The sequence below is a fragment of the Elephas maximus genome, chromosome 17, assembly GCF_024166365.1.
Source record: "Elephas maximus indicus isolate mEleMax1 chromosome 17, mEleMax1 primary haplotype, whole genome shotgun sequence".
In the NCBI taxonomy this organism is placed as follows: Eukaryota; Metazoa; Chordata; class Mammalia; order Proboscidea; family Elephantidae; genus Elephas; species Elephas maximus.
In genome coordinates this window covers 35,277,865-35,302,072 of record NC_064835.1, presented here as the reverse complement: position 1 = coordinate 35,302,072, position 24,208 = coordinate 35,277,865, and the positions used below count along the sequence as shown (strand labels likewise).

The following is a 24,208-nucleotide window of genomic DNA, read 5'->3' as shown; positions in this document are numbered from 1 at the left end:
CCACAGAGGTGCTTCAGAAGCCAACTTAGAGGCTAAGGGAAAAACTGAGTGGGAATGATCTAATCAGAGCAGTTCTCCTTTGATCATTTTAGTATCCTGGGATCTGGATAAGGTTTTGTTTGAGAAAGGGGCTCCACTGTGTTAAATACACGCACATACATACATGCACACACGGCCTCTCATTTAGAGTATAAAGTCCCAACTCCTTTCTTTCTTGGCATGGTCTAGCCTCAGTCTTACTTCCCATACTCCCCACGCAAGCTATCTACCACTGCCTGAAGTTTCTGTGGTCTCTCTTCCTCCAGGCCTTCGTATAGCCTATTGTCTCTGCATCAGTGACCCTTGTCTACTCATTTATTCTGCTCCTTCGCTGTGGTCCTAGCTTTCCCTCTCTGTGCCTGTTTGGCCTACTCTAAGCATCTTTTAAAAACTGAGCATTAAATGTCATTTGGTCAAACTTTCTATGGCACCCTCTACCACTTTGCCTCAGAATTAAGGAGACTACTTCTCTATTCCAGGAGCCTTCGTGGCAAAGTAGTTAAAGCATTTGGCTGCAAACCGAAAGGTCAGCAGTTGGAACCCACCAGCTACTCCGTGGAAGAAAGATGTGGCAGTCTGCTTCTGTAAAGATTTACAGCCTTGGGAAACTTATAACCAAAAAAGCCCCACAAACCCACTGCTGTCAAGTCAATTCTGACTCATAGCAACCCTGTAGGACAGAGTAGAACTGTCCCGTAAGATTTTCAGGGAGCAGCTGGTGGATTCAAACTGCTGACCTTTTCGTTAGCAGCCAAGCTCTTAACCACTGCGCCACCAGGGCAGTTTTACTCTGTCCTGTAAGGTGGGTATAGTGTCACTATGGATCAAAATCAACTTAACAGCAGGTTTGGTTTTGGTTTTTGGCCTTCTCTATTCCCAAAGTTTTGGAAATAATACCACAGTGTATTCTAAATTCTCTGCCTATTTTTGTAGATCAGTGGCTCTCACCTGGGGAATGATTTTGCCCCCCAGAGGACATTTGGCAATATCCAGAGACCATCTAGTGGTTAGAGGCCAGGAATTCTGCTAAACATCCTATCATGCACAAAACAGCCCCTGCCCCACCCAACAATAATGAATCATCCTACCCAAAATGTCAGTGATTATAAATTCTAGTGATGGGGGGAGGGGGAGGAAAAAATAAAGCTGAGGGATGAGATTTAAAGAAGTGAGTATATTGTTTCGGACTCTCTAGTCTAAGTTAGGCTGTTTTGTAGCGTTCGTCTCACTTTGCCTTAAAACACTCATTTTTCTGTGTCCAACTGGGGAGTCATCTGGGCCTTCTTCTTTTATTCATTAAAAAATATATATATTATTAAGGACTACTCAGTAGTGAACGAAACAGTCCCTATTTCATATATTTAAGTTTAACAGAGGTGAGTACTGAAACCCAAGGCCTTTCCCTTGATCACAGAGCTACAATATGCTGTATTTAACCTCTCAGAGCGTTGGTTTCCTCATCTGTAAAAAAGAAATGTTAATGCTATCTCTCTCCTTAGGTCTTATCATATGCTCTTCAGAAAACGAAAGAAGGATAGAAAGTATTTTCTGTTTCTAATCCTCCAGCGAATGGACCCAAATTGCTCCACTTTTTATGTCTTCAGGATGCCCCGCCCCCTACCATCTACTCTGGCCAGCTGCCATCAACCCTATTGTGGCCGTCCCTCTGAGATACACAGAATAGGGCATCTAAACAATAAAGGCTTTGTGAGGCCTTTGAGGTGACTTCATGCAGTGGGCTCGTTTGTTAAAGCCAACAACCAGAACATTTCGGTCTCTCATGTCAGGACACAGAACACCTGGTATCTTTCTAGCACAGACAAGCATGCGTTAAGCCTATAGTCAGTAGTATTTTCCAGGTTATTGGTGCTTGGTTATGTGGGTGGGAAGTGCTGCTGGAATCAAAGCATCACTGTTCTAATGAAAAGAGCTGAAATCAGGCTACATTCCTCATCTTTCCATCCCTGCTCCCTGACACATACACTGGAACCATGCCTCTAGTTGGCTGGATAAGCTAGCTGTCCGGCAAATGAAAACCAGCAGACCCCGTATGCAGCCTATGCCACAGAAGAAATGAGGGAGAGGGCTCACAGCCGAATTTCCTTTGTCTTTCTTGTCTCTGCACTTTTTGTTTTTTTGTGGGGAGACATCTCTATTTGGTAGGGGAAATACTGGATGTATTTGGTGAGTTTAAATGAAGCCAATATGAATATTGTATAAGAACAGAATTTGTGTCCAGTTACTTTTAGAAAACTCTTTGTAACTGGTCTGTATATTCATTCGTCATAGATATTTCTAAGTGATGCTATCTTGCAGTTTTCTATTGTCTCATATTCCTTCCTGTCTAAAAGTTCTTATGTCTAAATCAGCTTTATCCTTAAGCCCATTTTGTTTTATCTGCAGTGGAAACAGGAATACAGCTAACTGGTACCTTTCTCACCCTAAGTCTTAACAGAGTAGAGTAAAGAAACACATCCTTCCCTGTTTAAGGCCTTTCATCTTTCCTATGAATCTTCACTCCCATTTAATGATATTCTTGGCCTTCTTTTCAGATATCATGGTGCTGGGTTCACAGTGTTCTTGAAGCCTCTTTAAGATAGGGAAAAAAAAGACTCATTGCTGTCGAGTTGGTTCCGACTCATAGAGACCCTGTAGGACAGAGTAGAACTGCCCCATAGGGTTTCCAAGGAGCGGCTGGTGGATTTGAACTGCTGATCTTTTGCCTAGCAGCTGTAGTTCTTAACCACTGTGCCACCAGAGGTGGGAAATCATGGGTTTCTGGAGAAAGAATCACAATTTCCCCCTCCAGAAGCTCCAAAGGTGTGATTCCTGTGGCCCATGACCTCACAGCAGCAAGGCCTCATGTGCATGGTAGACCTGGAAAAGATAGAATTTATTTCAGGATTCAGAGAGTAGACAGTGATAATCTTATTGGCTCACTGGGACCACATGGCCAGTTCCCTGAGTATAGGTAACTTAGGATTGCTATCCAGTAAACATTTACTGAGAAAGTTTACTTTGTGCAGATACTGTGCTGAGCACTATGAACATTTTATATCATGTAATCCTTCTCAAAAGCCCTGTGGACGAGTTATTATAAGCCCCATTTCAAAGATGAGTAAACAGGATTATCAAGCATTTTGATTATTTAATGAGCTAATAAGTATGTCAGGGAGAATTTGGATCCAAATCTGAGCTTGCACTATTAAATACTGTTAAACCCTAAACTATAATGACTCTCTAACTTTCAGGATCAGATCTCTGTCCTGTGACTTGGAGGGAGAAAACCCAGCCCAAACTACTTAGGCTCCGAGTGGTAGACAGCCCCTGAGAGGAGGTCATGTAAACTGCAGCTCCGTAAGTGCACACTCACATATAGCACAGGGCCCTGTGGCATCATAAAGTCAGCCCCTATTACTTATTCCCTTTTAAAAAGAGGTTGATGCAGTGCTAAGCGCTTTAATAAACAAATAAAGCTGGAAACTCGATATCTCCCCAAAACTGAAGTCCCCTTCTGCCCCCCACCCACTACATGAGGTGTGGTGTGAGGTCCCAGCCTAGTTCAGCGTTGAGCTCCCTGGAACTGTCCCTGTGACTAGTGCCAGGAGGCAGCATGTTGGTTCTCTGTCTGAAACCATAGTTATCTGAGCCCTGTCTTTTCACAGGATCCTTGGATCCTCTTCCTTAATGTTCTGTGCTGTAGGGAACAGGATCATTGGTATTGGTGCCACAGGGGGCTACTGCCACTTCTCTTATTATCTTGAACACATTGCAGTTTGGGCCTCAGGGATGGTGCAGCCACCTAGATTTAGGGCATTTCCTGCTAAAAATGTTCTCATTTTCCAGCCTCCAGCATTATTATCTCTAGGTAGGTAAGCTCAGTTCTTCTGCTTCCAGGTTCTTTTACACTTCTTGCTCCCTTAGAGACCTATACATCACTGTCGTGGACTCCAGGGACTTCTGCCAGATCGTAAGCTCACTCTCTCTAGTCTGCAAAGAAAGAAGAGTAAATTCAACCTCATGACCCTCTTTCTAAGCCAAGGTTGGAAGAGTTCTGATGTGAGCCAGACTTCATAAATCTCTCTTGATTGTTGATGGTGTGGAGGGAGTGGGGGAGGGGAGCTGAGAGAAGTTAGATGCCCAAAAAAGGCATTGTTAAGTCAAAGGGAAGCCTTGCACGCATGCGCCTGACCTAGTCTGTCAGCTTCTTTGCTGGGAACATCCCATTATGTAACAAGGAGCACTCCCTATTTGGAGTCAGAGACAAAGGGAGGGCAAAGGAAGTGGGGGTAGCCCTCCAAGCCAGGGAGCGAATCCAGCTTATGCAAACTCTGCTCTTGTCCGAAAACAGAAGAAACCTGACAGTATCCCTGCATGCATCAGAATCAAGTTTAGGGAGTTGGACAAGCACTCAGAGATAGACTGGGCTGGAGGGAAAAAGGAGAGATGTACTGTGCTCCATTGATGGTAGAAGTTTTGGGGCAGGAAGATCCAGCCAAGGTAAGGGGTAAGATTATTATAGAGTCTTGATGTAGGGTGAAGGAATGAGAAGAAGCTGGATCTATTCCCTACCTGGATGCCCAGAGCAACCCCATAATAAAAATAGGAGCCAGGCCAGCAGTAGAGTACACGAATGCCACGTCCCATGGCTCTGCCCTCCCCAAGGCCCTGAAGATGGCACCAGACCCTGTGTCAAAAGGGCAGCAGACACATTCCTGGCATCTGGGTCAGGATTTCTTAGTTAAAGAGGGAGGGAGTGAGTGAGTGTGTGTGTGTGTGTGTGTGTGTTGAGGGCACAGGGGAATGGAAATGGAACAGCCTGGCAGAGGGAAGAGAAGAGAAGGTTCTGTGATTTGGAGGCGGCGGAGAGTAGAAGTAAACGTAAAGTGAAGCAGTATATAGAGAGGAAGAAGAAAAGAAACAGTGAGGCAGGTTTAAGGCGCTCAACCAACAGCGGAGCCAGGAGAAAATTAAGTGGCAAGCTCTGGAACATACGCCAGCCAGGTCATGGAATGGTTTCCTTAGAAAAGAGTTCTCCCTACAAACCAGCTCCCAGGAGAGGTCGGGAGAGGGTCTGTGGCAGAGAACGTGGGACCACTGGAGGGTGCTATGCCCTGAGGTGGGAATGTTCACCTTCCTTAAGGACGATTATGATCTGTTGACCAGTACCTCTTTTGCCCCCCCATTCTTTTAACGTCAGAAGAGCCCTGGTGGCACTGTGGTTAAAGTGCTCAGCTGCTATCCAATAGATTGGTGGTTCAAACCCACCAGCCACTTCGTGAGAGAAAGATGTGGCAGTCTGCATCGGTAAAGATTACAGCCTAGAAAACCCTGTGGGTCAGTTCTGCTCTGTCCTTTGGGGTCACTATGAGTCAGAATTGACTTGGTGGCAGTGGGTTTGCTTTGTTATTCTCTTATGTTGCCCCAGAACCGTAGGTCTTCTCTGAGTGGAGTTCCTTTCCAGGGGCCTCGTTCTTGGTGGGCAGGTAGACAGAGCATCTTTCTGACATTGGTTATTTCATAGTGGAAACATTACCAAGAAGCCACAATAATTGCAACAGGAAAGGAACTAATATTTCCTAACTGTTCCTGCAAGGAAACCCTGGTGGCGTAGTGGTTAAGTGCTATGGCTGCTAACCAAAGGGTCAGCGGTTCAAATCCACCAGGCGCTCCTTGGAAACTCTATGGGGCAGTTCTACTCTGTCCTATAGGGTCGCTATGAGTTGGGATCAACTCGATGGCACTGGGTTTGATTTTTTGGTTTTATACCATGCAAACAGCTGTATAATTTATATACTAATGAGAAAATCTATGAGAAAGACATATTTTCCACATTTTACAGGTGAGAAAAAAGTGGTATTCAGATTCAGCAACCTTCCAAGAACACAGAGCTAGCAAGTGCTTCACCTAAGATTCCACTTACGTCTTCCTGGTGTCAAAGCCCACGCACTTTGTACTGCTCTGCAGCGCCTGCCCATCTGTGCAAGCTTTTCCACAAAGCAGTGATCACTGAAATTGGCCTCACTCTTGTTTATTCCCATGTAATCGCTCTTGCGTCTACCTGACTGAGCCCAAGGACACATGCACTTGGTGGGAGCATACAAATTTATTTCTGTCTGCATATTCTGATTTTATTCTCAACGCACTCCTGAGCCAGAGATTTGTCTCATCTCCCATACATATCTCTATTCTACACCCCATTCCCAGCCAGAGTTAAATTCCAGCATTTCCCAGAAAACACAGATTCCGTTTTTCCATTTGCTGCGTAAGCTTCTCTCTCTCAGTTTAGCCCCGTTGCCTTGCTGTGTCTTACACCTGATCTTGTTGTAAACAGCTTCTGTTGAAAAAGGCGTACTTTTGCAAGAGGCCACAGTTAACAAAATTACCTGAAACTAAGTCTTCAGATTTCCCTATCGGGTTATTTCCTGGCCCTCTAGACTGTTTTTACAGGTGCTGAAAGTAGTGTTCTTCGGTGATCGTGTCTTTGCTCAGACTGTGTTGTGCTTTCTTGGGGAAAAGGAACTTGTCCCATGCCTCTTCCAATAGATCTTGACAAAGGGAAACTCTTGACTTCTGCAGAATGAACCAGGATGGGTCACAACAGCCTCTCCCAATGTCTGAGTGTTTCCGCCTGTCACAAATCTCCCCCCGTTGTGCCTAGAAACACCATACCTTTCATGTCAGGTACCAACAGTCTCTACTTGAACATACCTTAGGGTTGTAGCAGGCGGTGGTAGCTGTCTGGTTGTGTGCCCGTGTGTGGGTGTGGGTGTGCACATGTGTGGAGTGTATGTCCTTAAATTTTCATACCCTCAAACTGAAGTACAGAATTGGCGAATGTAAAAGTTAAGACAAAAGCAGAATATCATGGGATATTTAAAACTCAGTCTTTTTTCCAAATGAAGCTGCTGGTATCTCTTGTCCATCTAAAAGTACAAATAAGAAACCAAGTGCTTGATGTTTTGATACATGTTGGTAGCTGGGACTATGTCTTATTCACTGTTATACTTGAAGCACATAGCATAGCCTGCTATAGATAGAGCGCTGAATGAATTTCTGTCAAATGAATGAATGTCAAAGATCACACACCATACCACGTGTATCAGTCCCTCTGCTCATCCCTAGTGAGCATCTCAGGGGCTCCTTGGCAGAGTTGGGGCCAGGAAGCACAAATGCTGGTGGAATCTCATTTCTCTTGTCCCTCTACGAGGCTTGTGAAGCTCCTTAATTGCGTACCTCCAGTCCCCAGACCTTAGTTGGGCCTAAGCAAAGAGGTTTTTTTCGGACCCTTCAGGCCATCTCCCATTCTAGTGGTATTGTCCTTTTCCAGAAGAACACAGTGTCCTCAGCTATCTTGAGCCTCTACCACTATGAGGCCTCTAAGGAGTTTGCCCCTTCTGGAAGCAGCTCCTGCTTTTGTGCTTTCTCAACCCCTTTCCTTCCACCTGGGAAAGTAAGAATATGGACTTTGAAGTCAGGCAGATCTGAATGAAAATCCTGCCTGAGGCTTACTATCTGTGTAACTTAGGACAAGTTACTTAACCTCCTTTGTCTCAATTACTCCACTTTGCAAATGGGAAGGACAGTGCTTAGCTCATGAAGTTTTGTGGGATGACTGATAGTAACTGAAAGCCTCTTGTGCATACCTAGTACATGGCAACACATGGCAGCACTCGGTAAATGTGATTTCTCTTTCATATTTACAAGCCCCTTTTTCCATTTCCTCAGCCTTTTATTTACTGTGACATTAACATATCTATCGGATGTAGACTAGATGATAGGTTTACATTTTAATGGTGTTTTGAAGAGGTCTTGATAGTGAGTTTTTCTTGCTCTGTGGTCTGTTAGACAGAAAGTCATTTTTGCATCCTTCAGATCAGGGCATCTTCCTTCATAGTATGGAGCCCTTCATATTATGGCACAAATGGTTAAGCACTTGGCTACTAACCGAAAGATTGGTGGTTTGAATCCACCCAGAGGTGCCTTGGAAAAAAGGCCCGAAAGTCACTGAAGCTCCTCTAGAGCACTGCTCTACTCTGGCACACATATGGGGTCACTATGAGTCAGAATCGACTCAACAGCAACTTCTTTTTCCCCTTCGTATTATCTGCATATACACTCCATCCTTCCTCATTTACTTACTTAGAACCTCCCCCAGTTATATCCAGAGCAGACACTCAGAGTTTCTAAGAACCAGGGAATTACCCCTTAACCCAGGTGCTCCAAATGTTCTTTCATTGCTTTCTAGGAAACTAACTTTTTCCTTGTTATGGTGACCCCTTTACAGGTAATTTTTGAAAAGTGCGTGTAAGATGTGATGCTTGTGCGCTGGCCACCATGTATTCCTGAGCATACACCTGTCATGGGCTAGGTCTTCTGACATATATGACAATGTGAGGTCAGGTAACCCAGCACAAACCATAAATGGTGAAAAAACGTAGAAAGGATTCTTGGATAAATATTGTTGGGAAGGCTTTAGAGAGGAAGGTATGTCTTTAAAACTGAATCTTGTAAAATAGGTATCATCGTGACTGGTTTAGGCTAGAGTATTCCGGGTACTGAAACATTTTTTAAAAGGGGAGAGACATTATTTCTACTTTTAAATGAAAAGTAACCCTTGAATGCATTTTGAGTTTCTTCCACTAGCCCTTTCTGTGCACACCTGAGAGAAAGAGAGAGAGAGTGTGTGTTTGTTTTGCATTTGTTTTTTTTTTTTTCAGTATGCTATTATGGAAAGACTACCAGGCAATTGTTGCTGCCTCGGTAGTTGGTACAGGAATTCTTCATTTGGGCACCAGGTGGTGCTGCAGGTTAAGGAATCCCCGTTCACCTTTGAGGGAGGCATTTATTTTGCCATTATAGATTCCTTGCCTTGGTGGTGATAGTAAATTAAAGCCATTTGTTGTCTTGTTCCATGATTCAGGGGCCGCTCATGACCCTCGTTAGTCCCACTGATTTTTTGACATGCCCGCTTTCTCTCATCTTGCACCCTTCTCTCCTCTGTTGCAATCAGTCTTCAGCATGTGCAGGCTTCTCTGAGCCATGTGTACTGCTAGAAGTTGCCCCTTTGAGTGCATTCCACCCCTCAAGGATTCCGTGCTGGAGCTGACTCATCAAGAGTGTTTTGACTCAGGAACCCAGAGTGGACCAGATGATGAAACCAGCTGGACATCTGAAACTGAATTTTGTCAGTACTCTCTATAAGCTAGTTGGCCTCACACTCAAGGTCTTTTTGGACCCCAAATTTCTAGATATAGTCCATCTCACTAAGGTACAGATCATGAGTGCTGGTTTGCCCTGATATTGGGAATCTTATTATAAGCAAGAGCATTTCCTATTGCTTTCAGCCATGGATGGACATAGTTTGGCTCTATCCTATTAGCTTGGTTTTAGAGGAGCAACTACATGCTAATGCCTCAGTTTGGGTCTTCGCTTCTGTTCCTTGGCAGAAGCTTCACCACATGCCCTGTGGAGGAGCAGACCTGTTGGGTACAGGAGCAGGGAGGAAGTAGAGTGAACTTCTGGGAAATATCCTTTAGTCTATCTCTGAGGTAATGATGGCGCCAAAGGATTTCTTGGGGGAATTTAGCCCTCCCCCAACAAACATATACTCCGTATAAAAACAGTATGCTTGCTATGGAAATGCATCTGTAACATAGGTCTCTTAACAGCCTCCTCTTTCCGATGTTTTCTAGCCAGAGTTGGTGCCTCCAACATCCCTACTACATGGAGAGTCTGAAGTTGCCACTGCTGTACCCTTATATCCTTAGTATCAGGATAGCCTTCTACTTGAAAAGGTTTTGAAATTCAACCTGTAGGCAGGAGACTGGAAAAAAAAAAAAAAATACCTTTGGATAGCTCTTCTATCCCCAAGATGATTCTGTTTATTATAATCACTTTTCCTTTTCCCCAAACCAAAAAACCAAACCCATGGCCTTGGTCAATTCTAACTCATAGCAACCCTACAGGACAGAGTAGAACTGCCCCACAGGGCTTCCAAGGCTGTCATCTTTATGGAAGCAGACTGCCACATCTTTCTCCCAAGGAAAGGCTGGTGGGTTCAAACTGCCAACCTTTTAGTTAGCAGCTAAGCACTTAACCACTGTGCCACCAGAGCTCCTTCCTTATCTCCACTTTCCCAGTATTTTTCCTGCTTTCTTAATTGACATAGTTTCTCAAATTCATCCTTTTTTCTCCTTGAGGCTAGTCTTTTCCAGCCGGCTCTAGCCATTTTCACAGCCTCATTTGGAGCCACACAGTATCTGGTAATTTAAATACAATCCCTGATTCTCCTCCTCTCAATCAAGGCTGAGCGGCTCTAAATCTATTACCTATAAAATTTGGAGGAGTTTGGGGGTTGGTCTCATCTAAGTAGGAAAAAAAAAAAACCAAACCCATCGCTGTCCTGTCAATTCTGACTCCTAATGACCCTATAGGACAAAGTAGAACTGCCTCATAGGGTTTCCAAGGAGCTCCTGGTGGGTTCAAACTGCTGACCTTTTGGTTAGCAGCCAAACTCTTAACTCCTCATGACTTCTCATCTACCAGCCCTTTCCTTCCCATGGGCCTCTCCTGTGGTGGTGGTTGTATGCCCAGAGCAGTGCATGTGTGAGGTAAAGTCACCGTGAACAATGGGCCTTTCGTTGTCAAGACAACCACTAAATGACTGCCTTCTCCCCTCTGTGTTCTGCCTTTCTTTCCAGTGCTCCAACTCTGAGGGTTTGTCTCTTTCTTCTTGGCCTTTCCCCTCTACTAGACTCAATTTTCTTCTGAATGGGTGGCCATTTTAATTAGCCTTCCCATTCTCCACCCCACCTCCCTGCCCGGAGGTGCCGAGAAAGGAAAGGGTCAGAATAACCACCTGGCAACAGACTGAGCCAGGCTTGCTGTTCACACAGGACCAAGGAAAGGCAGAGAGAGACATTTTAGAACCTGTGCTCTTAGAGCAAAAATCTCTTTGTTTATCGCAGAGAGGTCTTGTTTTAGGAAGGGTTCAGAAATAGTCTTTAAATTACCCATAATGCCACAGGGCCCCTCCTCAGTCCTTGTAAACACTCAGGAGTAAATGATCCACTGTCCCAATACTTACTTCCCTGATGTGCCAGGAGGAGAAGTTTTTCAAAAGGGAAAACAGACACAGGAAATGCAAAACTCACTCAAGATCCAGCCCCAGTTCAGTTCCCTGGACCTGGTGGAATTTTTTAAGAGGGTCAGACCTGCATGAACACACATGCACTTGCAAAAATGATTTCATTTTTCTCATTGGATCTTGACGAAACCTTTGTGAAGAAGGCAAGGCAAGCATTAGCCTATGTTATAGAGAAGGAAAGAATTCAGAGTTCCTTCAGGCTTTAAGTGGTCAGGCCAGGTTCAGACCTGTGGGAGGGTTGTCTTGTGTTTCTCCCACTTTTTACGGCATACTGCCTGTGTGGACCTTGAGGCTTTTCTGGCTGCAAGCACGTCTGTTCCCCAGAAGAAGTACGAGATGTGTGCCTTCTGTGAAGCTTATTTTGTGTGTCATGCTTTAAGATCAGTATTTGTCTCACATACAACATTACTTATTGACTGATATTTACTCATTACCTACTCCGTCCAAGCACTTTGTTAAATGATCAAAATACAAAAATGACTCAATACCTCTACCATAAGATATTTAAGATTCAGTTGGAAATGCAAACTTATAAATAAGGAGTTCTAGTATAAAATTGGGGCTTTAAAAAGAACTCTAGGCATGATTCAGAGAGGAGACTAAGTAATCAATTCTGAGGAGTTCAGGGAAGGCTGACAGAAGAGAAGACATTTGAGATGGGATTTGAAGGACGGGGCGGCAGGGGAGGTTCGACCAGCAGACATTGGATGATGGAGCATCCAAGGCAGAGAGGTAAAACTGTATAGCAAGTTGGTGGTGCTTGAAGAAGAGGGGTGTGATCAGGAATACAAGACATAAGAAGAGTGGCCGAAGATAACACTGAAGAGTTGAGTAGCCAATTTATACAGAGCTTTGTAAGCCCCTCAAAGAACATAGGGTTTGATCTCCATTTGGTGGGAAACCATTTAAAAAATTTAAGCAGGTGATGACATGATCAAATATGTAGTTTATAAACAGCACTTAAATAGTGCTGTATAGGATTAGTTGGAGGAGGTAAAGTTGCAATCAGGGACAAGATGATACAGAGGAATAGCTAACTCTGTAGCTGGTACCAAGAAGTTTGTCAGTTTTCTGTACTATGACATAAGACACTTGCATGGTAGACTCCTGACTACAGACAGAGTGCAACTCAAGCATATTAGAAAGAATATGTTTGGCAGGAGGCTTATCAATCTAGCGAAAAGGAACAAGCTGGAAAAAAATACTCTAATAAAGTTAAAATTGAATATTGTAGAGAACAGCTGGCACAGAAAGGAAAGCAGAGGTGAATGAGATGTACTTTAATTCACAAGAACATAATAGAGAGTAAGAATGAGATAAAGAATAATAGTGTTTTTAATGCCATAATAATAAAGGAGCTTAGTTTTAACACCATAAGGTATCAGAGTTTTAGCCTAGAATTGGTTCATTCCGTAGATGTTTGATGACTTTTTGTGTAAAACACACTGTGACTGTACATGCTGAAGGAGATACCAAAGTGAATTAGATAAGATCCCTGCACTCAAAACCTTACAGTCTTAGTCTTTTGGCACATAAAGGAACCTTGATCAGTAATATACTAAGTAAACGAATAAACGAATTAAACACATAATTCCAATGAGAAAGAAAAAGAATCAGCATCAAGTGAAATCAGGGTAGCTCACCGAGATTAGAAGCTAAATGAACATTTACAAAAATAGGGGAGACACACACTCAGTAACGAAAAATGGTAACAATAGAGCTGATAAGAATGGTGTCCAACAAACTTAAACTCAGAAAGAGGTGAAGCTATGGGCTAATATTAGGGAAACAACTTTTAAAAATAATAAAAAAATAATAAACATGCTAAAAACAAGAACAAAGAAAATTTAGGCAAATTGTTGGAGACGGTGCAGTATTAACTGGCTACATCGAGAAAACATTTATTTCTTCACTCAACAATGAAGGAAGGGGTCTACTGTTTGTCAGACTACTTCATTTTTGTTTTCTCTATCAAGAAAAATGGTCTAACAAGAAGAGATGAACAAACATGATTAAACAAGAAGACTAAAATAGGAATGAAAATAATAAGAGAGCATTTAACTGTTTTAAATAAATTCATATACCTGGCCCAGATGAATTATATTCCATGGAACTTAAAGAATTTGTGTGTGTATATATATATATATATCAGTTTTTTTTTTTAATATTAGTGAAGGTCTAAAATCATTAAGAAACATTGTGACATGAAAGTGTATTGGACTGGAGATGGGCAGATAGCTTGCCTTTTACCATGGGATAAAGGCATTTTTCTCTGGAAATTCCTAAAACAGGTTATTAAGTAGATGTTTTGTGACTGCTCAGGAAGGGAAATGGTGAGCCTTGGAAACTGGTAGGGGTTCAATAAAATGTTTGCTGGCTGACTGTCTCAGTCATCTAGTACTGCTATAACAGAACTTCCACAAGTAGATGGCTTTAACAAAAGAAATTTATTCTCTCAGAGTCTAGTAGGCTACAAGTTCAAATTCAGGGTGCCGGCTCCAGGGGAAGGCTTTCTCTCTCTGTCAGCTCTGGAGGAAGGTCTTTGTCATCAATCTTCCCTTGGTCTGGGAGCATCTCAGCACGGGAACCTCAGGTCCAAAGGATGCGCTCTGCTGCCAGCACTGCTTTCTTGGTGGTATGAGGTCCCCATGTCTGCTCGCTTCTGTCTTTTCTATCTCAAAAGAGATTGGCTTAAGACACTACCTAATCTTGTAGACCTCATCAGTGTAATTGCCACTAATCCATCATATTACATCATAGTGATAGGATTTACAATACACAGGGAAATTACATCAGATGATAAAATGGTAGACAGTCATACAATACTGAGAACCATGACCCTAGCCAAGTTAACAGACATTTTTGGGGGACACAGTTCAGCCCTTGACACTGACTAGCACAGTTTCTTTCTTTGGTGTGGTAATGCAATGGTTGTTTATTATATATGGATTTCAACAAGGTTTTGCCATATTTTTATAATATACACATGGACAAAATGAATAATTGTGGCCTGGATTATAATACTTTCAAGTGATTCATAGTCAAATGTCTTTAGCCCAAGAATATTAATTACTAAATTGATACCACTTTAGAGGGAACTTTCTAGTGATAGAGTACAGCTCTTGGTCTTATTTTATTTCGTTTAGAATTTTCGTCAGTAAATTTGTAAGTATATTTAATCTTAGAGGTATAATTAATAGCCTGGATGACAAAAATCAAGACTTAAAAAGATTTAGGAAGGTCAATTGAGTGGTACTCTAAAACCAACAAGATGGAATTTAATAGGAATCAATATTATACATCAGGATATAGATTTTCTAAAAAATTACACAGGTACGGGAGGGCAAGACTAGGTGTAACAGGCGTGTGATTTTTTTTTTTTAATGCACATACATGGACCTACAGTTTTAGAAACTGCAAACTCAATATGAGTCACTGCTTTGATGAATATGCCAAAAAAGCCAACATCATCTTAGACTACATCAATAGAAGTATAGAGTTTAGCTCAAGGAAGGCACCAATCCTACTGTTTGCTGTGCTGGGCAGATCACATCTGGGGCTTGTGTTTAGTTTGGACACTCCATCCTAATAGAGAATAACAAAGCAGAACACACCCAGAGGGTGGAACCAGGATGGGGAATGGTTCATTTCACTTCCTTCATTCAGCAAACATTTATTGAGGGTCTGTTGTGTGCCCAACTTTGATGTGGACAGAATAAAAAATATATATATATATATTTCTGTGTGTGTATATATATATATATTTTTTGTATATATATAGCTTGTAGAAGAGACTTAAGAGTCAAATATATATGTTTAGATATATATTTTTATGTATAAATGTTTATATATATAGCTTGTAGAAAAAGAGACTTAAGGGAGAAATAATAGCAGAATTTGAAAATGCTAAGTGTTGTGTCTTGAAAGAGAGATTTGACTTATAGCTGTAACTCCAGGGAGTGTAACTAGGACCAATGACTAGAATTTACAAGGAAGCAAATTTTGGTTGCCAATATTTAAGAAGCATCGCTAATGAATTAGAGTTATCCTTTTTAGGAATTAAGTGATTTCCCCAAGGTCACATCGCTAAGTGGTAGCAGAGGTAAGAGAAGAGCCTAAGTTTCAGGTTTCACAGGTCAGCGCTCTTCGCTATGCCTTTATATTATAGAGGGGATTTCTGCTCTGGGAGGCAGTTAGAGGACATAACCTCAAAGTTTTCTTCCAGCTCTAAAATTGTACGTTCCTATACAGCCTCTTGCTATGAACTGCTCCTTTTTGATTCTCAGTGTTTTCATATGTGAATTGATGAGATTGGAAAAGATAGTCTTTAAGGTTCACATATGTGATCTCTTGAGTGCCCTTTTTTGATTAAGAAGCCTTCTTAATTCTTAGTGCTCATTGATTGTGTATCTGTGACTTGTAAATTACTAATCAAAATCAAAACCTGTTGGTGGCTAAATATAAAAGCATGCAGCTCAGATTCTAAAATTCTGTTGTGTAGACAGTGTTTAGTTCTTTCTTTGAAGCACATGCTTTAAAGATGTGGATCCATGATTTAGAACATGAGAGAAAATACCAAAGAAGAAATTGTGCGGATTCCATGAGCCATTTGAGATTTTGCAGAAGTGACTGGGAGAAAGAAACAGGAGTTTCTTGCCCTTAGAGTTCATTTCCTCTTCATTCTTCTCCAGCACAGGGCAGGAAAGAATGGTGACCTAGATACACAGTCAGAGGGCAGCAATGTTGAACTTTCTCAGACACAGCTTAGTAATTTGGGTCTGGCCAGCTACAGGGCTGAGAAGCTATAGCTGAACGCTGACAGGGAGGAACTGCCTATAAACACAAGAAGGGGCTATGGGCAGGAAGGCAAGAGCCTGGGAAAGGAATCAAAGGGGAAAAGAAGCTGCTTTTATCAGGTGTGAAATTGGCAGCAACAACTTGTTTGATGAGAAATGCCCTGAATTTACCATCACCCCTAAGACTTCCTTTCTCTCCCACCCAGTAGATTGGGGGTACTGATTGGATGAGCAAATACTCGTGGTAATGTGCTAAGAGTCTCTGGGTACAGGACACAAGATACATGGTTTATGCCATTATAAACATTTTGCAAGGTGCTTGGGGGCGGGTAGGGGCAGAGATTGTTTCCAGGAAGCTGAAGATGTGGTTTGGACTTTTCTCCCCCATCTCTTGGATCCAAAAGAAACCCAAACCCCTTGCTGTCGAGTTGATTCTGACTCTTAGTGATCCTATAGGACAGAGTTGAACTACCCTACAGTGTTTCCAGGGAGCAGCTGATGAATTCGAACTGCCAACCTTTTGGTTAGCATGCTCTTACCCACTGTGACACCAGGGCCCCTGTAGAATTCCTAATTCCTTATATTGTATCAGTGTTTTTTCATTTTATTTTTAACTCTAATCCACAGTAAGAAATACATTTTACATTGTGACCCAGTACGAACACACACACACAAATACATATCCCATTGCCATCCAATCTATTTCTACTCGTAGTGACCCTATAGGACAAAGTAGAACAGTCCCAAGGGTTTCCAAGGCTATGATCTTAATGGAAGCAGACTGCTATGTCTTTCTTCTGCGGAGTGGCTGGTGGGTTCGAACAGCCAACCTTTAGGTTGGCAGCCGAGCACTTAACCACTGCACCACCAGGGCTTCTACAAATACATATATACATACATAGATAAATATGAAATAAGTGTCCCCAAACCACAAAATTGATTACATGATCTCTAAGGAAGTACCTGTGTTTTATTGACTATGCAAAGGCATTCGGCTATGTGAATCATAAAGAATTGTGGATAACATTGCAAAGAATGAGAGTTCCGGAACACTTAACTGTGCCCATGAGGAACCTGTACTTAGCCCAAGAGGCAGTTATTAGAACAGAACAAGGGGATACTGTATGGTTTAAAGTCAGGAAAGGAGTGCATTAGGGTTGTATCCTTTCACCACACTTATTCAATCTGGATGCTGAGCAAATAATCCAAGAAGCTGGACTATATGAAGAAAGCAGGGCATCAGGATTGGAGGAAGACTCATTAATAACCTCTGATATGCACATAACACAGCCTTGCTTGCCGAAAGTGAAGAGGACTTGAATCACTTACCAAAGAAGATCAGAGACCACAGCCTTCAGTATGGATTATACTTCATCATAATAAAAAGCAAAAATCCTCACAATTAGACCAATAAGCAACATCATGATAATCAGAGAAGAGATTGAAGTTGTCAAGGATTTTATTTTACTTGAATCCACAGTCAACGCCCATGGAAGCAGCAGTCAGGAAGTCAGAAGACGCATTGCATTGGGCAGATCTGCTACAAAAGACTTCTTTAAAGTGTTAAAAAGCAAAGATATCACTTTGAGGACTAAGGTGTGCCTGACCCAAGCCATGGTGTTTTCAGTTGCCTCATATGCACGTGATGTGAAAGCTGGACTATGAGTGAATAAGGAAGACCAAAGAAGAATCAGTGCATTGACATGATGATGTTGGCAAAGAAAGAACAAATCTGTCTTGGAAGAAGTACAGCCAGAATGCTCATTAGAAACAACAATGGCGAGACTACGTCTCAGATACTTTGGACATGTTATCAGGAAGGGCCAGTCCCCAGAGAAGAGCACCATGCTTTGTAGAGTAGAGGGTCAGTGAAAAAGAGGAAGACCCTCAGTGAGATGGATTGGCACAGTGGTTGCAACAGTGCACTCAAGCATAACAATTGTGAGAATGGCGCAGGACTGGACAGTGTTTCATTCTGTCATACCTAGGGTTACTATGAGCTGGAACTGACTTGATGGCACCTAACAACAACAGCGCAGTGATGTACAACTACCACCCATCTGTCAGCTTGTTGTACTGTGTTGGCTTGATGCTGTGCTGTTATGATGCTAGAAGCTATGTACTGGTACTTCAAATACCAGCAGGGTTACAATGCTGGACAGGTTCTAGTGGAGCTTCCAGACTAAGACAGACTAGAAAGAAAGGCCTAGCAATCTTCTGAAAATTAGCCAGTGAAAACCTTATGAATCACAACAGAACATTGCCCAACTCGCTTGCTTTGGACGCATCATCAGGAGGGATCAGGGTTTCTGAAGTAGAGGACCAGTGAGGGTGAGGGAGACCCTCGGTGAGATGGATTGGCAGAGTAACCAACAATGGACTCTGACATGTGGGTGCTTGTGAGGATGACAGAGGACCAAGCAACGAACCTTTCATTCTGTGGTACATGAGGTCACCATGAGTCAGCATTGCTTGATGACAGCAATCACGTACAGCCCACAATTTGGTGAAAAATATTGTGCTATGACCATCAGTTGTAAAATGACCAAAAGTAGACTTTTGAATCCAAGAGATACTAAGCCTAAAGCGGTATTTCTTAACCAGAAGCACTATGGGTAGGGGCCGGGAATGCGGCTAAACATTTTACAGTGCACAAGACATGCCCCACAACAAAAAATTACCAATCCAACATGGCAGTAGTACAGAAGTCGGGAAACCCTGCTGTAAGGGTGATGAGGCAGCACTTCTCATCTACTGTAGATCTATTTAAAATGATAGAAACTTTAACCTGATCTTCCTTTCCTCTTTTTCTTTCAACTGTGTTTGGTACCTTAAGATGAGATTGGAGCATACCTAATCACTGTTGGGTTGTTTATTAGGTTTAGCCTAGTGAATGAACAGAAAGGCCCCAAGGAATGAGTCTCTTGTTTTTGTTGTTTTTTTTTCCCCGTTAGACTGCACTTGCATTTTGTTAGAATATCATATTGCTCCTTTGAATATTTTCTGTTTTACAATTTTAATATCCTTCTCCGCCACCCCCTCCTCCTCCACATTAAGCCATACTGATGCAGCTGTCTTGGAAAAGAAGCCATAGCAGCTCTCTTGGAAAAGAAGTGATGAGAATTTGGCTAATTGGATTAGACATGATCCCTAAAGCCCTCTCCCTTTACTCATGAGATTTCTTGATTCTGCTATTTTGATGGGAAATGACCTTCTGCCGACTTTGAAGTGCCATCTTAAGCCCTGGTATTAAGTTGTCTCCCATTTAGCTACGACTTCATTCCTTTATCTGCAGCTATTGCAGACCAGGTTCCCTTCAACATAGACTAGATGTCCTCTCCCCGTGTAATGGCTGGTCCTGATCTCCAGATCCTGTCTCCTTCCATGCCGAGCATGAGAGATGCTCTTGAATGTCATCGTGTCAATCTGTTGGTGCTTTTTTTTTCTCATTTTGCTGCCTATTTCTGGATTCCTTAGTAAGGCTTCCATGTACTCTAGATCATTCAGAGATGGCCTTACAAAACATACCTAGGTTGCTTTTGTTTTTGGTCTTTTTTTTTTTTTTCTTTGTTTTGTTTTGGGAAGAAGATAGGACAGAAGAAGGGAGTATCTCTGAATCAAATGTCAGAACTGGAGTACTGGTAGAAAAATAAAACCAGTGCCATTTGACGCTATTCTCAATCATATTTATTTTAGCATGTTTACCTCATGCTTCTTGTATTACATAAACAATAGCATTTGTGTTTAGTAAATGATTTATTAAAGGAGCCCTGTTGGCGCAGTGATTAAGCGCTCGGCTGCTAACCAAAATGTCAGCGGTTCAAAACCACCAACCTCTGCATGGGAGAAAGATGTGGCAGTTTGCTTCTGTAAAGATTACAGCCTAGGAAACCCTATGGGGCAGTTCTGCTCTGTCCCCTAGGGTCACTGAGTTGGAATTGACTCAACAGCAATGAGTTTTTTAAATGATTTATTATAAATACTCTATAATAAATAGTGGTGTGTGCATGTCCGTCTACTTTGAAACTTTAGGTTTCTATTAGTGTAATTGTAAGTGGTACCAACGTAAGTGGTACGAGATGGATTGACCCAGTGGCTGCAACAATGGGCTCAAGCATAACAACAATTGTGAGGATGGCGCAGGACCAGGTAGTGTTTCACTCTGTTGTACATGGGGTCCCTGTGAGTTGCAACCGACTCAACAGCACCTAACAACAAGTGGTCCAATAAATTCCAGAAACTACTGCTGGAAAAGCTCCTGTGATACATTGGATATCAGACACATAAATCCCATTTCTTTGCTTCAAGACAGCTCTAGAGATACAGATGTATTTTAACCTTCCTACTGCTAGGTTGGAAACCCTGGTAGTCTATTGGTTAAGAGCTATGGCTGCTAACCAAAAGGTCGGCAGTTCATATCTACCAGGCGTTCCTTGGAAACCATATGGGGCAGTTCTACTCTGTCCTGTGGGGTTGCTATGAGTCAGAATCAACTTGATAGCAAGGGGTTTGGTTTTTTGGTTTACTCCTAGGTTGAGGAGCTCTGGTAGCTCAGTGGTTAAAGTGATTGGCTGTTAACTGAAAGGTCAGCTGTTCAAACCCACCAGGTGCTCTGTGGGCGAAAGATGCGGCAGTCTGCTTCCATAAAGATTTACAGCCCTAGAAACCCTGTGGGGTCTCTATGAGTCAGAATTGACTCGGTGGTGGTGGGTTTGGTTAAGAATAGGTTAAGATCTAGGTTAAGAACAGAAAAACTACATGCAAAATAAAAAGATGAAGGGAACTAAGGAGAAGTCCAGGGTTTTTTTCTTTCTTTTAGCACCCATAAACCCAAATCTTGGCTTTCCATGCTGTAGTTCAGTTTTAGAATAAACCAAACAGGACTGGAGAAATTAATAAAGTTAGGTGATGAAATGTTGGTGTATATGGGTGGAGCTTTACTGTAGAGAAGAATGATAGAATAAAAGGAAAGGAAGATTGGGATAGAGAGGAGAGATGAGGTCATTGGATGAACAAACCCCATCCACTTTATTGTTGTCGAGAATCTATTGGCATTCAGCTCTATGCCAGGTGTTAGGCAAGGCACATTATGCTGAATCCCTGAAACTGGCCATTTATAAATCATATCTTCGAAGCTGAATTACAGGTCACAAATTTTTAGAGATTGTGTTGGGTAAGAAACAGGGTAGTTCAGGCGGCGGCTGCAGTGGTGGTGATTTTCTTGGTTTTGGCTCTGTCGTTGTTTCCTCCCAGATAGAAGCATTCATCATTCATTGCCAGATAGCATACCTCAGAAGTTCTGTGGGCAACAAAGATTGGGAGCACTTGGCCTTTCCCACAGGCTGCGTGGGGCTGGAAATGACACCAAGCTCATCCCGAATGTCTAGGAGCAAGTCTCTGTGTTCTTAGAGGTTGAGAATTAGGAAGATCCTGGACAAGACCGGAACCCTGAAAAGGGAGTGAGAGTTTAAGTCATGGGGGGTGCAAGTGTTTTGTTTCATTCATCTCCAGGGTACGAAGAAGAGAAGGAAAACTGAAACTCTGCAGCACCCCCAAGTAGAAGCCACTTTTTACACTCGTCCCTCTTCTTAGACCCGAAATTTATTTTATTTCTGCCAGTTTGTACAAGTCCTGTTTCTTACATTCCTAGGCTGACTCTCCCAGGGCCTTCTGTTGGTCAGTCCTGTGCCTCAGGGTATGTGATGATCAACAGCATCCCTGTTTTATCAGCAGCTGACCTCTGACTTGGAGACTTCAGTCCTCTTTGTCAGTTGCTTTTGCTCAGCTTCCACACCTTTATTTCACTCACCGACCCATTCTCGTTAAGTGCTTCTTTTTACTTTTTTATACTTTGCTTCGTCTCCCCAGCATGCATGCCCATTTAGAGTTCGATGTAAGTTGTGATGCATTTATAAATTCCTGTTTTACCATGTATTAAAATGTGTTTCGCATTTAGCATACGTGCATTAGATGCTGAATCACCGTGGAGAAGGGTGAGGAGGACGCCCTTGCCATAACGAGCGTAAGGCCCTGTCCCCATCAGATGAATTAACATTAATTCACAACACTCAGATACACTTATAAGACATGCCCAGAACATGACTGCAGTACAGAGATTTCTGTTGCATATTATGCTTAGTCTGGGAAGGGTTGAATGAACTCTGAGATACTTTGAAGGTTTTGCACCACAGGCATTATTAGCTCCAGAGGACAGAAATAAGGGCAGACTGGCTTATCGCATGCAAATGTAAATAAGAAACTGAACCAGAACTAATTCCAGCTCAAGGTTTCTTGTTCTGGGATTCTCCAGGCCCTTTGGAGGACTTAGATTTTGGTTTGTAAGACCTTGTCCATTTCCCTCATATCACTTAGGTAAGACCCTCGTCCACATCATTGACCTCAGCAAAAGTCACCGAAGCAGATGTAGCTTGAGGGGAAGACGGGAGACCTTGGGTTAAGAACGTTGGGTCATTTGATCCCCTGCAGAGAACCTGATCAGGTCACTGCATCTACCTCCCTTTGGTGACCCCTTCTATAAACAGGAATAGGAATTCTTGCTACTGGATCCCTTTCATCAAGCGTCTTAGGCTCGCTGAATGAAAAGCCCTATAAAAAGGAGATGCAGCCCTAATAATAACAGATACAATCTTGATAGCTATTTTTGAAGAGCGGCTTTGTGCCGCTCTTGATCTCCATCAATGTCTGCCATACTTGCCCTGCTATTACCTTTCAGACTTCCTATTCTTAGAATCATTTGTGAGCCCTGGGCTTGGGGGACTGTAGCCCCCAGGGCTGGAATGCCTAGCTTGAGTGGAATGCAGACTGTCTGGCAGGGTGGAGGTTAAATAAAGTTTGCCTTGGCAGCCCCCTCTGCTCTTGGATGGGGACAAGTAACTCAGGCATAGGAGTGATGGCATGAGCTGCCATGTGTTGTAGTACTAAAGGCGGTCCTCCATGTGTGCGTGGAAGTGGTTGACCAGGTGTTCCACCCATGGCCAACATAACCATGCCATCTCAACCATGTGCGTACTAAGGAAGCCTTGGCCATCTTGAACCTCATGACCATGTCACTCTGGAAAAAAATGCAGGAACAAATCAAGAATAAATAACATAGAAACTGAGGGATCTTCAAGCCAAGGCCTCCCGATTTGGTGTATCTGTTCCCTCAGAGTTATTGACTCATTTTTGAAAGATGAAGGGGGAAAATGCCAATGTAATAAGAACGATTGCAAATCAATCAACAAACATAAGACAGGGTTCCTACTCCTGTGGCGCTGTGATTTGGTTGAAAAAGTAAAGCTGCAAACGCATAAGAAAACAGTTAATATTACAAAGTAAAGTACTAGTTCTCATCGGTGCTATACAACTGAGTGCTAAAGAGTTCTAAGGGGCGGAAGAGCACCTCTAGCTGGAATGGTCAGGAAGGACTTCATGGAGGAGGTTGCTTTAAACAGGTCTTCCGGAAGGGAAGGCTTCAGCCTGTTGGAGACGAGAGGCCATGCCAGTGAGAGGACAGCTGGAAGCAAAGGGAAGACCTGGGCAAGCCTCAGCACAGGGTGTGGGGATCTGAAGACAGCTGGATGCTGTAGGAGTGGCTCAGGAGGGGGATTTGCATGCAGTTACCGACTCTTGGAAACCCTGGTGGCGTAATAGTTAAGTGCTATGGCTGCTATCCAAAAGGTCAGCAGTTCAAATCCACCAGATGCTCCTTGGAAACTCTATGGGGCAGTTCTACTCTGTCCTATAGGGTCGCTATGAGTCAGAATTTACTCGACAGCAGTGGGTTTGGTTTTTTTTTTTGACCGACCCTTAACAGTAAATGCTGTGCATACAGGCTAATGAGGGTGTTATAATGCTTCCTCCTTGAGGAGAGGGGAAAGTTTAGGTGCAGCCTCACCCAGAGACAGGGGTTGAACTAGAGGCCCTTTTAGTGTTGTGTTCTGTAAAACAACATGTAGTTCCTAGTGGGCACTCAGTAAGTAACATTATTATTATTATTATTATTATTATTATTATTATTATTATTATTATTATTATTATTATTATTATTATTACTACATAATCTTCACATGCTGTGATCCTGAATTCTTGGATTGGCTTGGTTTCAATTACAAAGGTTTGTGCAAACTTTGCTTTCTCCTATCCTGATTGCTCCCACGGCTCATACCTTGCCATGCCCTTTCTTTCAGGTTTATCTGAGCTTTCTTCTCTCTCTCCCACCCAG

At 42.6% G+C, this 24,208-nt stretch overlaps 1 protein-coding gene across 5 annotated transcripts in view; it reads left to right on the top strand.

The window, feature by feature from the left end:
* SNX19 (sorting nexin 19) overlaps window positions 1–24,208 on the top strand; it is a 43,684-nt gene that overhangs the window by 14,847 nt on the left and 4,629 nt on the right. Inside the window, exon 9 of one of the 5 annotated variants that reach the window (XM_049856705.1) lies at window positions 1,539–24,200. The exons of the other annotated variants lie outside the window; for them this stretch is intronic. Within the exon in view, the coding sequence (XP_049712662.1) occupies window positions 1,539–1,764 (226 nt within the window). The 3' untranslated portion in view covers window positions 1,765–24,200. Of the gene's footprint in view, window positions 1–1,538; window positions 24,201–24,208 lie in introns of those variants that run through there. 5 annotated transcript variants of the gene reach the window in all.